The 17547-nt window shown below is 37.4% G+C and overlaps 1 protein-coding gene across 1 annotated transcript in view; it reads right to left on the reverse strand.

Annotated features, from left to right (window-relative positions):
- MYO6 (myosin VI) overlaps positions 1 to 17112 on the reverse strand; it is an 85944-nt gene extending 68832 nt beyond the window's left edge. Inside the window, exons 1-3 of the mRNA XM_018077795.2 lie at positions 17096 to 17112; positions 7943 to 8081; positions 1996 to 2065 (exon numbers count right to left, since the gene is read on the reverse strand). Of these exons, the coding sequence (XP_017933284.1) occupies positions 1996 to 2065; positions 7943 to 8059 (187 nt within the window). The 5' untranslated portion in view covers positions 8060 to 8081; positions 17096 to 17112. The remainder of the gene's footprint in view (positions 1 to 1995; positions 2066 to 7942; positions 8082 to 17095) is intronic.
- Between the last annotated feature and the right edge of the window lie 435 nt (positions 17113 to 17547).

Here is a 17547-nt window from a genome sequence, read left to right on the forward strand (position 1 = left end):
AGGGTTTGTATGGAAAATTACTTTATCAAGTAATTGCAAGGCTCTGCATATAGAGAACTGGGGGTTTTCTTAAGAGTCTTATCCGATGCCCTGTCCCCCTTCATTTTTTTTCACTCCAGAAGTTTAAAAGAAATTAGTCTTTTTCTTGGCTATTAAAAGAAATTCCACATATGGTAACATGTATGAGTGAGGCTTGGGAGGATCCAAAGAGGAATGTGAATCGCAAAAAAAGGAAGTAAATGTGTTGTCTCTGTACTGTTTGCAATATGTACTAAAAATTCTCATTTAAGGATGGGCTTGATAGTAAGAAAGGTGTCTCTTGCAGCTAGTGCATTTGGCACATGGAAGACTAAGGGTGCAAAAAAGCAATATGTCAGCAAATTAGTTCCTAAAAGGGAGTTAATCAGTAAAGTATAGCTTGGAATGATAAGCATATTATTAACTAGTCTTTCAGGATTTTTGGAACAGTATTACGAGCACTCAGTATGGTTTTTTTCTTAAAGATCAATAACACTCAACACAAGTGCTCTCTGACAGAAGGAAAATGAACTTGGGATTCACGCATCCTGCAGGTAAACCTCAACTAGTGAGCACCAAGTGAAAATACATTGGAAAAGTCAAAATAATGTTTGATTCAGATAGGATTACTGGAAAAAAGTATTTTTAAGTTTTATGTTTTACTTGGTAAGCCAAAGAAGACATTTTCTCTGACTAATTTAATTGAACAGTGTTCTGATGCAATCTCAAATTATTTCCATAACTCATTCCAAATTTTGATTCCCTGACTATGACACTGAAGTGCCAAGACACCTCAGTAAAATCATTGTGACAGATGCACAGGTTAAATGCATTTCCCTAACAATCATTAAGTGCAGAGAATACAGACACCAGCTTTGAAAAATTTCAACCCACATCCTGTTTGCAAAAATATAAGCAACTGAAATCAAGGCTACCAGCTTGGTTCTAACTATAACAGCACTGCACCACCTCAGTCAGATCATAAGACTCAGATCTCATCTTTTTGTTCCTTATGGAGCAGCTGTAACAGCTGTATTTCCTGCCATGGGATATAAATACTAAACTCTATTCCAAGACAGGAATTGGTGTTACGTCACCTAAACAACTTTCAGACTCCTAGCCTCTATTTTAAATGAAGAACAATAGAAGATACTTTTGCTCACTATTTATGAAGTCACCAGTATTTTCACCAAGCAGTAAGTACTACAGGGAATGTTAAAGAGATTTGCCCTCATCAGATATTCAAGACAGTAGAGGCTCTGTGATTTGCAGAGCAGCGGCAGCAGCAAAATATTTGTTTAAAGTTCTCTAAAAGCTGATGATAGTGCTTAGTCAGCTTTCTTGGTATTCTCACCCTCTCCCCAGATTTGACTAGTTTTCATCCACCTAACTGTAAAATATTGAATGAAATAAAAGCCCTGCACATTAACAGTGAATTTTATTACACAAGTTCACCTCAAAATTCCTTCTCCACCAGTACTCCTGTATCCAGTTCAACTATTTTCTTTCCCAGTGGTCCTGATAGGTCCACATTCCTGTCTCCAGTTTTGGTAAGGTTATTTTAAAATTTATTTTCCATTACCTGTACTTCCACGGGAATGCTATCTGAGAAATGTCTTACATGCAGGAAAATGCTGTACAATACAGCTGCTGATAAAGCAACTAAGTCTTTTGCCACACTATAAAAAATTGTTAGACCCATAATCTGAATGCAGTATTTCTGAAGTCAAGTAACAGTTGTATATGGGAATAATGTGGCTATCTGTTCCTCTAAACTGTTCAACTGAAAATTAAAAAGCCCAATAAATTATATTTAAAATAGGCTTACTTTAAGAAGTTTAAAGGACTAGTAAAGGTCATACATAAATTCAAGCAAAGACTACAAGGAAGTAACAGGAAGTTTGTAAGGAAACAATATTCTCTTCATTGCAAATTTTTTTTTCAAATAAATAATTTATTTTTAAATTCATAACTTACAATTATCTTCTACATCCTTTTTGCTATCCTCCTCTGCAGGAAACACTTGATTGATAGCAGCCTGGAAGGTCTGTTAGATGAGAAACATTAACATTGTCAGAAAATAAAATACAAATATAGTTCAAAGATATCGCATGCAATGATACAAGTCAGTGCACTGTAATTGTGCATGATTTAAAATTAAGTTGCCAGCTTTATACTTCAGAAACAAATTTTACGAAGTTACTAGATGCAGACAAAAGCTGCTGCATTTATATTACTACATGACATTATAAAAATGAAGTCACTGTAATACACATTTTATTGCAATAATATTTGATCCTCGTATCAAAATTTGCATGTAATAATGTGCAATACAAAAAAAAAAGACTAAAAAAGTACTGCAAAGGGAACAACATTGTAAATAACACACACCTTCCTCAGTTTTTCAAAGAAGAAGGAACAAAATCCAAATTATTAGTTCAGTCAAAAGACTGTGTTGTCATTATCATACTCTGTTTTAAAATATTCCTACTTAAAATATAAATATTTGATACATAACATCCTCTGTAACACCAAATACTGTAGCTTTGGTTGTTGTTTGCTGGTGGTTTTAATTCAATAAATCAATACTAAAGTAAAACAAGACCTTCCTTCAACCCCTGTATTCCAGTTATACAAAACAGCCATTTATCAAGTGTTCACATCCAACTGCAAAAATTCATAACAAAAGCAACTTTGTTTCTTCTTTCCTCTCTAGAAATCATAATTTATATTGTTGTAAAAAGGAAGGAAAAACATCCCAGCACATATGCATTACAGCATCTGCACAAAAAATACCTATTGTACAAGGGAGATTTTTAATTATACTTCTCTGTTTACTGTAGTAATAGCTCGTTTGCAGTAGCTATGAATGAACAAAACCCCTGTTGTGCCAATTAAACATGACAGCCGCCATGCCGCTGCAGGCAGAGGCTCCTTTCCCCATGGAAATGGAGACAAGAAGTCTAGTCTCATACTTGAAAAGGCAACCAACGGGATCTAAGGAATGAATTTAATAAACAAACAAACAAACGTTTGCTTGTTTAACGCTGTACTCAGCAAGGTAGTGCCCTGAGAAGCATCTCGCAGGGAAGTTTAGGAGAAAGACAGCAATTTTGTTCATATTTGCTTCAGCACTATATGAGAGCTTCTGGGGCTTACACCATCATGAACAGCCAGAAATTCCAACTCCCTTTGAAGGGGGAATGGTTAAAAATGTTTCAGAGCAGAACTAATTGCTGCCAGTCAGAAAACATTAAATCTACTTCCCTACAAAGTTATCATAAGGTATGCAATTTGCAGCCATAATAAAATGTATTTTGTCATCTCCTTATCAGGATCTAATGCAGAAAAATATGCACAAGAAGCTTTTCTAAGGGAAATGGAGCTGCTTGCATTGGAACATCTGAACATCTGTCAGACCAACTTTCTCCAAAATATCCTTTAACAGAGTCTGGCAGAGCCATGGAAGCCCTGAACGTCTTTACCTACCTCAGAAAGTTTCCAGCTGCTATTCAGTTTCAGCAGAGCAGAGATTCCCCACACACCCTTTTCTCCCTCTCACAGTACAGCAGTAATAACACATCATCATCATTTTCTCTACAAGTCTACCAACAGTGAAGGTATGTATCATTGGGTAAAGATATATTTGAACACAACAGTTACCCTTTGCGTGAAACAGTGGGAAAGTTTAAAAACATGACCGACTTCATGAAAATATAACTTCATTTCTTGTTCTTTCCTGCTGATGTGTAACCCAGTACAAAACAGTGTAACCACTAAAAATGACAGACTTTTTTTCCACAGGAGAGAATGAACACAATAACCAGCTATTCTCTAAGACTCTTCATAAACCTCTGATATTTTAACATTTGTGGAATTAAAGTCAGCCATGCTAGAACTATCCCAGAAGAGGAAGAGCTTTTTCAACATCCTCACCGCTCAGCCTTCTGATTCAAGATAAATTTAAATGAGAAAAAAAGAGTTCATGCTGCATTATTGCCTCCATTTTTCATTCAATGTAAGTTATGAATAATTTCTAGAATATTTCAGAAGTGATAAAACAAAGCAAAATGAAGACTTATCTGAAAGTTGATCTTGTCCTATTGGACTTTTTTAGATAAGAACATAAGTCTAGTTTCAAAGTTGTCAACAAAAAATTCACTGCTGTATGCCACAGTTCGAATACTGCTTTATGTAAGGTGATTACTTCTTATGTAGGTAAATATGATAAAGAAGAAGTACAGAGCTCCAAGTACTAAAACCTAATATTTTAAATAGGAAAATGAGCAAGGTATTCCAGATCTATCAGTTAAAAAATGCAAAGAAATTCTTTACTGTATTGCCCCATTTTTACTGTTTTTAAATGTTTACTGTAAGGAAAAAATGCTTCAGGTACTTGGTGGAAGACTTTTGCATTAAGCATAGCTTAGCACAAGCTTGTTCTAAGAAATTGGAGAGGGTTATTAGTCTTATGAGACAATAAAGTGGTCTCAGGAAACAAAACAGGGTTTAAGGGGTTTTTAAGTGGGTTTTCTTCCCCCCTTTGTAAGGAACCAGCCCTTGAAATCCAATGGCAATCTTAACTATTCTCCCAGAAACTAGATGAGTGAAAAAAGATATCTTTCCATTCAAGCAGGATCTTCTTTCTACCATGTAATCCAATACGTGTAACCGTGCCCTCCTTTATACCTTCCAGTCAAAGACAGGAGACCTCCCTACTCTCAGCTGTATTTCACAAACCAACCTAAAGCAGCACAAACGGTGTGTAGGACAGACGAGAACATCTCTCATTTGCACAAGCAAGTTCCACTCACTGCTAAAAAAATACCCCAAAAAAACCAAAACAAAAACAACCATAAAAGAAATACAAACACCTTAGCTCAAAGCACTGAACTTTGGACATTCTGATCCTTACTTTCAAAGTACATTTATTCCTTTATACTTAGCCTGAAAAAATACCTTTCTTGTTACTCACAGCATACCAGAGCAGGTGTCCCATAAAGCGCTCTATGACCCTTCCAAACTGGCACAGAGCCATAAGGCGCCTCTCAGCTGATAGCAGGAGGGGTGTCAGTAAGTGCCTGCAGCACCTCACGCCTTCCCCATGACTGCCAGAAACTCATTACTGCTGATGCTCTAGGAATTGCCTTCCCCCCACTCCTCAGTGCCCCATGGAGCCCAGGATGGCATCTCTTCCTAATCGCTTTACTCAGATTTGCTACCTCTAGGAAAAGAGTTAATTCCCCATTTGGCATTTCACTGTCAGCTGCCTTCTCTCCATTACAGCATCAAGGAACAAAACAAAGATATATGCAGCAACAGGATCTGAGAGAAAACACTCCAAGTAGAAGTGTAAATGCATATCAGCCTTGCAAGCCAATGATCTATTTTTTGGGAAGAGGTTCCCATCATGTAACACATGCATCGTCTGTTCAGGCAACACACTCCTGCAGCTTGGATTATTGTTCCTCATACAGTGCAGGCTGGGTGACCCAGGTCCCCACCTCTCTTCAGACAGACAGCCTTGCCACAGAGCTGTAAACACTTGGGTATGGGCTGCAGTACCCAAAACTGCTATTGCTGGTTTGTAAGTGAACAAGTGTGTTGGCCAACTACCTTCACAGAAACTGGGCTGGGTAACTTGATTTCATAATACAAAGCTATCTACCACCACAGTGACCCCAGCTTGCCACTGCATGCTGCTCTCCTGAAAACTTTCCACTTCTTCATTTTTAAGGTGGATCTGTTCTCTGACCTCGTTTGCAGTGTCATGCACAGCTCAGAAGGCAGAACTGAGAGGGTGCCACTCTGCAACACCAGAGCTAGCTACGGGCGGGGCAGGGAGTGGGGATTTTAAGAGAATATTAAACTGCTGCCTTGCAGCATTTATTGCAGTTATTAATGACATAAAGTATAATAAAAGGCAATAATCAAACATATGCATACACATTTCCTTTTCAGCTTATGACCTCTGGTAAAGCTACCAGCGCCTACAGAGAATACATATGACATGGTAATGACCCAGATTAAAAAATAATAATAAGTTACACCGCCCAGATATGTTTACAAGATCAGGTAACTCCTCTTCTCCCTGTAATTATCATGAGCAACTCTGGGGCTGCTGGATCACTCCTTACTGAAGAGCACTTCTGAACTATTATTTTAAGAAAACAAAGTTGATGATAATGGGTATTAATGCTGACTACTTTAAATGAATGGCCTAAGTACATAGGAGCAGAGTTTTCTTAAAAAGACAAAAAGCAATGGGAAATGTTTCACTATTAAAAAAAAAGGACTGAGAAGGTAATCATGAAAACTTTTTACTCCACATCTGGAGTAAATATATGGAATATATGGAACTTTGATAATTAAAAATATAGGACCATAATCTCTACAGCATTTAGACTGTGAAGTGTTTGTTCCCTTAGACAAATGAACATTAGGCCCTTAATTGATCTGCTTAATTCAAAACAGCCAACAGCAAAGTAACAAACTATCTAGACAAAAGAGATTTTTTGGTTGTGAACCATGAAACAAAATATTTGTATTTTAGGATATATTAGCATTTGTTGTTGGGTTTTTGTTTGGTTCGGTTTTGTGTTTGTGGTTTTCTTAGTTACATAGGGTCCCTGAAATGAGGGTATATTAGAAATAAATACTGTCTCAGAAGTACCCTTATTGCCTGTTTCTGTTTCAGTATACAGGCTTTTGCTCTTTATCACATCAGGACCATCTGGGAATATAACCATAAATAGCAGTGGGGGTGAAAATTATTTAAGTCAATTAAAGACAACTTAGCTGCAGATTCGGAATATTTAATATTCTTGTCTGGATAATTTTGCTTTTCCCCAAACTCAAGAATGCATGCTCCTCCTACTACTAAACATATAGACTTTATCTCTCACATTCAAAAATGAGATGTTACACTTGCTTTGTATTTCTAAGGAAAGCAAAATCAACTTCCTCTCCAAGGTGCACGAAAAAGAAAGCCTATAAACATTGCTTCAAAAGGAAGGACTGCTGCATAACCTTTTGACCTATGACAAGGCATTCTCTACTATTGCTGACGTGAAAAAAGAAGTTGCAAAACACATTTTTGTCTTTTTTTACATACTTGAAGATACAGAAAGGACAACATTATTAGAAAGGGAACATAAAACATATTCACACAGAATGAAATCACAAGTTTTAAGAGTGTCTGATCTTATTCCAGCTCGTAAAACCCAGGATGCTGACCATTTGAATTAGGATCATTGATAGCTACAAGGTGCTTCCTGTAAAAACTGACATTTAATTATGACATACTGAATCTGAAAGATGTCATAATAATTGAAGCAGCTGGAACACACTACTTAGGATTAATTAGGTCTTCATTTTAAATGTTACATTTATTTTGACTTTAATTTGATATAGCACTTCTATAGGACCTTTGTTTAACTTCATGTTACTTCTCGAGGTACTTGAGGTAAGAGGATTCATCTTTCAGTCTTCATCAGTCTAATAACAAGGTGTCTAATCTTAGCCAGAGCCTAGCACATCCCTCTAGGACCATTTCTATGCATGTAAGGGAAAAGACATAAGCTAGTCTCAACAGTAGGCTCTTAATCAGTCTCTAATTTAGAAAAATAAAGCATACAGTACTGAATCAAATGGCTACAGAGATTCAAACCTCCTCTCTTTCAGGAGCACGTACTCAATGCATATGCAGATAACTGACAGAAAGCACACACTTCTTGTCAGCGTGAGGGTTCATTGCAATACAAGCTAAAGCTAAGCAAAGATCCTTAGCCAAACTTAGAACAGAAAACTGATTTTCCATGCCTTCAGGCTGTGTGTAATTGTAGATACTGGCAAAGATTTGGCCTACAGGTAAAATGGTTTATTGTATGTTTTTTCTCTATTCCTTTGTTTGTGAGACACTTACCTTGCCTTTCTGATTCAAGGGCTCAATAGTTAAGTTGTCAGTGCCAATGTCCACAATCATCCCCATCTGAAACCCATCAGTTGGGTGTGGAGCCCAAACGGGCTTCCCGTCTTCCATTGTGGGATTTATCCAGTATTTCCTGTAAAAAAAAAAATAAACAAAACAAATTTTGTATACAAATTCAGTAAGCCATCAGGATTTTCTACACAGACTTCAGTTTATTATGTTTATTCCTAGTATTCAGTGTGAAGGGAGCCAGCTCCCACAGATTGGAGCCAGCCTTTTTCCAACCTGCAACACTTTGCCTAAAGAGGACATCCTCGGATTTGAGTATGGAGAAGACTCAAAAACAGATCAATTTCTCAGGGGATCCACACACTGCTCCCTGCAGCTCTTTCTCCAGCTTCCCTAACTTGTGAACCAAGAAAAGAGATCAATTTAGAAGGGCAAGACAGATTTCAAAGCTAAGACTATACTTAGGAGTGTTTATATATATACCTATATGGATAAACATGTAAAGACACACATACACACACATATATATATCTACCTGTATGTGCAGGTAGAGAGTCACATGACTAATGGATAGTTGTCTGTACCTGATTTGGTGAACAAACACTTGAATTTCTGCAAGAGTCACATGTTGAGGCATGTGGGCAGAAATCCAGTCTCTTGGCATTTGAGACAAATGAATGTGTTCGCTCTTTTTGTGTGGCTGAGACTATGGTTTTTAAATATATTTGGTCTCAATTTATTATACTATAAGCCTTTGAGAGACTGACCTCCTGATACTGTAACATTACAGCTCTGCCTTTTAAGGAAACACCAACCTTACTTTCTCTAAAAACGTGATGTGAGAATTGTTTCAGAAGAATTTTGATGTACAAGTGAAATGGATGCAAAGGCCAAGACATTCAAACCTTATGGTCCTCGAGTTATGCAGCTAAATAAGTTCCCAATTAAAAAGGAGTATTTGATTACACGCAGTACACATTGAGCTGACCAGGAAAGTTGCCAAGATTGGCACACACTGAATGGCTAATGGTGCCATTTTAAAAATGCTGAATTGGTCCCTTTTTTTTGTGGGTTTTTTTTTTTTTTAAACCTACTTTATAGTCCTTACCCTAATAAGGATAGAGTCCACTCAGCTTGAAAGGCTCACTTCTCCTTGCTGTTTCTTACTCTCCTCCAAAACTCATTCAGATACTAAACTGACATGCTTTAGTGATTCCAAAATTTGTAAAAAGGATCTCATACCACAAAGGTGTAACTTGCATCTCTCAGCACAAACGAAATGAGCCTACCAAGCAGCAAAGAAAACACTAGCAGCAAATGCCAGAAGTCTGTAAACTAGGGAAAGTGTCCCATACTTTTCTTTTCCCGCATCTGAAGGAAAAAGAAGATCCAAAATTTCTCACAACCAACGAAGGCTGCAGATCTCTTTGCCATAGGCAGTGGTAAGGAAGAAGAATGACTGGCCCACCAGAAAGCTGTACAACCATGAGCAGAAAAGGATATTCTTGTCCCACAGAGGATCTCTCAGGATATACTGCACTTGACATGCTTTTTATTGCCTCCAAGGACAGGTTAGAAAGGTTTGAAGAGAAGGAAAAGGCTTGCTGTGATCTCTTTGAGAGCGCTTCTGGTCTTAGCATCTTACTTAACAGCAAACTGTCTTATTCCTTTGCAACTTTAATGTGAAATAATAGAAGATAAGTAATTCTAAAGAAAAAACAAAGATATTTTTAAATGAAGTAGCATTCTAATGGGACTTAGAAAAAAATAGCTACTTACATTAGTGTTGATGTCTAGTTTTGTGTTTAAATTTACTCAGTTAATCCATTCTTTTCCCCTGAATTCAGTTCAAGATGCAGAAAAGCTCATGAAGATTTTAACAAATATTTCTCTTGTATCCTACTCATGCAATTCATGCTATTTAAAACATTAGAATTATTACAGGAAAACTTGTGGTTTACTTTCCTCCCACAAACAGAGCATATTAACTTCTTTTAACTACTCACAGGAAGTTTACGTTCTAAAATCTCCAGTGTCACATTCACTTCTATTTACTTAAAGCCTTTTGACACAGCCCATGAACTCTACGAAGCAGCATCTTCATCATGTGCTGCCATCACCATACGATAAATCATGTAAACAACATCTGTATTCACTCACAATTAGCTGTTGGCCATTTTTTTTTTCACTTAAGGATACTGAAAAAGGAATATTTTTCTTCCAGCAAGATCTGACCTCTGAGTCCAACTGCCATCATGGGCATAGTTGCTAAACAGCTGAGTTTATTTCTGGCTATAACCAAGACTACATTTCTTCACAAACCTATCATTTGCTTTTAAAATGCTAGTTCATCTTAGTACTTAAGCGATATGTCCAACAACCACTAAAAACAAGGCTGTCTTTTATATCCCGAGTAGCATTGCATGGCCAGGGCTCCAGACATAACCATATGGCACAAGAAACAAATTCTAAAATTACTGCCAAACTTTCAGCAGAAGTTAGAACATAACCTCCCCAATTCACATCCAGATGCTTCTGCTTTGCTTACCAACAGGGCCTCCTGCATTCTAATATATTCTTAAGGCTACTTCATACTTTATTAACATATTATGATAGAGGAGTGTCACAGGCTGAAAAAATCCTCTTGAAGAACAGGGCAGTGATTGAATTCAGCCACCACCAGGAAATGCATGTTTAAGAAGAGTACCTGAGGCTTTGCAAGCATCTAAGAAGCCACTGGGTGAAAGTATCTAAGTAGAAGTGAAGTATTTATTCATGAGACAATTAGTTTTAATAAATACAGTCTTCTGTCTGAGAAGTGACACAAAACCAGTTGTAACATTTTGGTTTTGGCACCACTCCATTTCTGTCCACTGTGATTCTACCAGAGAACACATTGAAATTGGATACCAAAACCAATCAGGTCATACCTGCTCTATTTACCCTTTCATCTGATGTATGTGCCATTGTCTTGAGACAGATGCATGAAGCCTATTTCTGAACAAGCTCTTAAATAGCCAATTTTAAGCCCAGCATTTTAAGGTGAGCAGAAACAAAAGAAGACCAAAGTTCAACTACTATGTAAGTCCTTTGGAAAAAGAAAACAGCACTTTTTAACAACATGGAATTGTATTTTACTGATTAAAACATACATCACAAGAGTACAAACTGGGAAAAATACAGATTTGGATGGAGAACCTTCAAATTGTATTTTCATCATAAAACCACAGACCCAGTCTGGTTACAGACCTTTCATTAATAACTATCAGTGGGAACAAACTTTTTTTCCCAACATGCATGCATCTAAATTCAATCTACATGCAGTCAGCTTCACCACACTGCTGAAAGAGCACAGAGCTTCTGAAAACAGTCAAAGCAAAGAGACTCACATCCAGGCTAAAAGCACTAAAACAACACCAAACACAAGGAGTCACCTGAATGATGCTTCCAAAGGAAGCCAAAAGAAGCTATCTTCCACATTTGTATTTGTATAGATGCACTCAATATATACTAAGTCTCCACAATTAAGACTTCTTCCAACATGAAGAAGAGAATTCACAAAGGTTATGTTTATAACTGGGAAGTCAGCTGCTCTTTTCTCTCCCTACAGTCTGCAGAAAGAGACCAGGAACCTGGTACTGGAGTTTTTCTCTCTGTTGAGTAGAAAAGGGATAATAAGAAAATCAACCTTTGCCTAAAGTTGGTAAACTTAATTCCTTCAAATGGTAGATTTTATTTTTTCATAATTGGCATGCAGTAATAGACCTTGCCTTAATTATCAGGAAGAGTACTTAACACATTCAGCACTGGCTAAACACTAGTAGCCAGCACTTCACAAACAACTTGAAAGACAAAACTATACTGCACTGCACAGATTCCAAGAAAAACACCAACATTTCCTGAACTTTCCTCTGCACTATTATCTCCCCTTTTGGACAATGTTTAATGATATTTTTTTCTCAAAAAAATTATCTACATAACACATTGAGTTTATGAAACAACTACTAATTCCTCAGTTGAAAGCTGACACACTATCACCCCACTTCCATTTACCTAAACAGTATTGATTTTAAAAAGGACGTAATACAACTACATTTGGATGTTTTAGATTATTCAAAAGGAAATCAAACACTACCATCTCATGAAAGAATTCTAGGAAGGCAAAACACAGTAATGCAATTCTAACTTGTTAACAGAGCCCAGAGGTAGGCATTTGCATTATCTGATCCTATTTACTCTCCTATGAACAATCTGCTATACCAAAGCACTGTACTGATTGCTGAATTAACTCATTAAAACAAATGAAAAATTAGACTTCATTAAACAACCGACAGTATCTCATTAGGATGGCTAAGTCCAAGGAAAATAAACTAGCCAGAATAGGTACAGTAGTAAATTATCATAGTAGAACACATAGGTTATTTTATATTAAAAACACCTTGTACTTGTGTGTTTGAGAGCTGCTCAAAATTCTGCAGATTACAGCAGGCACATGAGAATGCTTTGGGAAAGGTCCTGTGAATATACAGAAGAGACCAGACAGAGAAAAACATTGATACATAGTGGTAGCTTACTTTCAGACAAATTACTTTTTCAACCCTAGTTCACTGCTTAACTGAAACTTCAACAAATTAAAGCTCAGGTAGCATTCAGCACTCTACTGCAGGTGACACAGTATTTCAAAGGAGCTGCAGGTATAGTACCCTTTTATTTTTATTTAAGCTAAATGCAATACAGCTATAACCACACTGTTTAACTGATTATTAAATCCATTCTGTTTTTATTTTTATTTACTTTTCCAATTCACTACAAAGTCACTCTAACTCGTCCTGCTTCATCCATGTCACACTGCAGCTTTCTCATACCTAAAATAACATCAGAAGGGTAAGTCTGTCAAGTGGAGACTTCTGCCAAACTGGAAAAGAAGAAATGAGCTGGAATATAGCTCAGTACAAAAGTATCTTCAAAAATAATTTCCTTGGAAAATCTTAATGCCAACTTGTTAATTGTCAATACATCGTAGATATATGCAAGTAAACAGAGTAATCATTCCCACATCTGAGAATTATTAGATAAAAACTTCTTTTAAAGCTACCTGCTCTGACTGCTGGAGACAATTTGAGTTCAACAGCTGATGGATTTATTCTCATGGCATGCTCATTTTCTTGTATGTTTGCATGTATCAGCATGTTTTCAATAGTGAGCAGCCAGAAACTGATTTTCGTAGTATTTCCAGATGAACCACTCTTTGTATTCACTTTGTAATTAGCATTCACATAGGAAATACCTCCTCTGCTCTTGTGTTTACTACTCACTATGTTATCAAAAAGACAAGACAGTCCCTCATGCTTAAAGCAAAGGAGAAATCTAATTTTATTTTCTCCACAGTAAACATGGCAATTCCCAATTAAAAAAACTGTCCCAGACCTCGGTAAAGCAAAACTGCAATGCTCTGTATCACTTCTGAAAACACGTTTGCCTAGAACATCTGTAGTCCTGAAAGAACGGATTTTAAGGAGCAGAAGGGGCATGGTAGGGACAGGATTAGCCAAAGACCTGTACAGCTTCCTCTAAACCATCTCACCTTCCTGTGTCTTAACTGCTGCTCAAGCCAAATCACCCCAGATAAGCTTCTGGCTTTGCTCCCTGCTCTTGCGTCTTCCACTCCTGGCCACCTTGAGTAGTACTGATGCAGGGTGGGAGATGGTCTGAGTAAGAACAAGTACTTTGAAAAAAACATACAACTATTTTACCTAAAAGAATAAATTGAAGGGAACAAGCAGCTTCCATTTGTCATCAATACCGACAGATTTAGCTCCCCACAAATTGTAGCATGGAAGCATTTAAAGAATGACTTAAAAGAACAAGCCATTATCTTATATGAAGCTTTTTTGGGGACCCTATGAAAATGTTAACAGTAGTTCCAGCTTCAAGAGTGTAAAATCTACCAAAAAGCAACATTTCACTTTTACTAAGCCCAATCAAAACCACTGGCTGCAAAACCCTCAGTTGACAGTTTTCCCACCTGCCAACAATGGTGGCTGCAGGAGTAAGTGTTTGCGGGAGAAGCTTTCCAGTGGACTCTCCCCAATCAGGTTTACTAATTTTTTTAATACATCCCTCACCAGACCCCATGAGCACCAGAGATCTTTGCAGCACCTGACCTAACTGTCCCCCGGGTGCCCTGGGCCCACCTGTGCTCCCCATGGCAAGTACAGACTGGAGTCATCAAAATGGGGGTTATGCAATAATATCCTACTGCAGAAACAGCTCAAAATGAGAACAAAACAAACAAACGAAAAAACCACTCTTAATTTCATGAAAGCTAGGCTGAAACAGTCTTATTTGCAGCAGGGTAGTTCTAGTTAAGTTCTTAACAAAACTCTAGCTAGTTTTAAAATTCTGTTCAACTTGAATAGTAACTATTTATCCAATTCAACTGCTGTTATACAAGACTGAGATGGATTTTGTACAGCTTGTAAGTTTGTAAAAGTCTAAAAACAGAGGTTGTGCTCTTTTGACTATGACATTGAGAACTTAAAACTCAAAATCATATTAGGTTCAGCAAGATCTGATGATTTTCTCTGTAATTCTTGCTCTTCTGCCAGCTTTCTAAGCTACTGTTCCCTCAATAACATTGTTCGTATTTTAGTTCCTACCAACAAAATAGCGAGGTCTTTGTCCCAATTCTTGTTCATGAAAATAACCTGAGTGGAGCTTCCTGACAAACCAAGAATTAAGTATGCCAAGGGGATCTGCACAAGCATTTTTAACCAACAGCAATACCTACTCCAGTATATACATATATATACTCTTCCTGAGGAAAAGTAGCAAAACCCAAAACACAATGTCAAATTTGAGCAGTGAAGTTAAAATTAAAGAAAGAACTCCTCAGTTATGGTCTGGACACCACTTCAGAAGCATTACAAAACAGAAATGCAGACCAGAAAAAAGCCTTACTAGTTTTTCTCTGCTATGAGGCAGATTTTGAAAGAGGTTGCTCAAACCAACTTAACTCTTTCAGGCTGTGCAAGTCAGCCCTAACAAAACCAGCAGGCAGAGAGAGGGGAAGAAAGGACGTACTAAGGCTGAACTTACTGAACAGATAAAGACATTAAAGCAAAGCAAAATCGTCTTAAGCCATCTCATGATAAAGTATAAAGAACACATAGGATGCACTCCTCTAGATCTAGCTGGAGTAGCTCAAGCAGGTGAGGTGAAATCAGGAGTTAACTACTCCTGAAGCAGTAGTCATGCTGTGTGACCACCGGCAGCAGTGCTTAAGCATGCTAACTTAAATCATGCTCCATGAATAGCCTCAACAAGGTCAGGCAACTTCAAACCCCTTCAGCTAGCACCTTAACAGTGTACCACCTTTTCCAAGTGTAAACATCAGAAAGCACAAACACTTCTTGAAGGCTGAGGATGAGTCTCTCGAAGTTAATGCAGTTTAAATTCTCCTCCGGTTATGTAATTTTCCAGTCTTCCCCACCCATTCGTCTTCTACATCTCATACTCCCCTACTGTCAAATTAGGGAGCCTCATTTCCTCACCTAATGTGCTTGCCAAGCTCTTGCTCATCTTCAGGTGACCTAATACAAGAACTGCTGTTTTTATTCTCTTTTAAGACTATGCACCCACTGGTCTCTCTTTAAGGTTTGTTTACAAGATAAAAGCTACTAATTGGCCGAAGTCTACCAAACACAAGGGACCTCACCTCTAGCACAAAAAGTAGAAAATCAGATGACACAAACAAAAAAACCAGTAAGATAATCTTTCCTTTGATTCCCAGATGCTTAAAGGAAATGCTATCATTCATCATAAACATGGGTTTGATGTGGAAATACCTGGTCACTAGCTTTCATAATCTGAATTGCAGAAGCTGCCCATTATGATCAGCTATCAGCACTCCAGAATTATAATCCTCTGTAGACCATCATCAGTGTTGGCTAAAAGCACATCTTGGTGTAGTTAGCAGGGGCCTGTACCAGTTAAAGGAAACATATATTGCATTTTACACCAGCTTTTGTCAAGATGATTTGGAAAGAAGCTGAATCACAGTAATTTATTTTAAGTCATATGAACACAGATACACCCAGAAAATTCATACTCTCAATACGAGGAAATCTGAGGAATATTTCCAACCGCCAATTTCAGGGGAAAAAACCCAAACCACAAACCAACCCTCAGTTTTGAATGTTTTTGAATTTTTGGTAATCCATCTCCACAACTTAACTAATTTTCAGAAAAATACTTGAAGTAGAAAGCCTACGTGACCTGGTGACAATACCATCTATCTTGTTAGAAGAGTCACGCTAAGTGCCCAGAATTCAAGCAACCCTACAATTCCAACAGAGAAAGTCATGATAGAATGGTAACCTTGAGCCTATCAGTAACTGTTCTCTGTGGGTGCCCTTGTGAATGTTTTAGAAATAGCCCGGGGACTCCCACAGGTAACCAACACACACTCTTGTCACCTCCCTGAACCCATTTGTCTTGTCAAGTTTTAAAATTCAGCTATATAGCCCTCTTGTTGCAGTACAGTAGAACAAAGTTAAGTAAGTACAGACATAAACAAGCAACCAACCTGCACTGAGTTTTATCAGTTTGATAAATACATACGTGCACAAATAACAGAACAGAGACACATTTGCATGATAAATTGCTTCTAAAAGTCCAGCAATTAAAAAAACATTGCCAAATAACACTTCCTGGTACATATCAGAGTGAAAATGGAACTAATACTTCAGAAAAATAAGAACAGATACTCAGCCAGGATCCAAGTCCAGTCAAATAAACTAGACACTGCAGATGGCAGAATCAAAGGCTGCTGGAGGGTCTGCAGGAAACCTCAGATGCTTGACCTCAGATCACTGCAAAGAGGCTGGGCTAGAAAAAATACAATTGTACTTTCTGACTTACTACCAGCACAACAAATAGCAAGTAAATCAGATGTTTCCAAATAGTACCAACTTTGATTTAGCCACTTTATTAAAGGAGAAAATACTAGAAACAAATTACAATCAGCATCTGCAGATTAACGGGTATAATCCAGGAAGTGTTTACTGCCATCCCTCTCTGTACAGAATCTATAATTCTTTCAGAGACAGAATTAGTTCCTTAAAATGCTTACATTACCAGTTTCAATTTCCTTTTTCATCTCTCCGTATCAGCTTGTACTTCTCACAAAAAGTACACGTGTAATTTATAGGCAATGGGCTGAAACACAGACAATCTGCTACAGATCAGTGAACTCGGGAGAAACTCCCTCTTCAGAAACACATAACTAAAAAAGGAAGATTCTTGTCAAAATCTACTCAAATATTGTCTAAAAAAAAGAAAAAAAAAAAGGGACAAAAATCTATTGCCAAGTTCACAAATGTCATTGATAAAGTAATTCTGAGGGAGGTGACTGAAAGCTTTCTCTTAACATAAAAAAGCAGGACACTAATTTCAGACAGTCTTAACAGTAAAGGACAAAAAAGCTACTCAAAAAAGTGACAGAGAACAGGTTTTGTCAGCCAATCCATCAGTTTTCTTGGGAAGATAAGTATAATGGGCCCATTACTATGACACAAGAAAACAGTAAT

This window comes from Manacus vitellinus, unplaced genomic scaffold, assembly GCF_001715985.3.
Source record: "Manacus vitellinus isolate BGI_N305 unplaced genomic scaffold, ASM171598v3 scaffold_4_pilon, whole genome shotgun sequence".
NCBI lineage: Eukaryota > Metazoa > Chordata > Aves > Passeriformes > Pipridae > Manacus > Manacus vitellinus.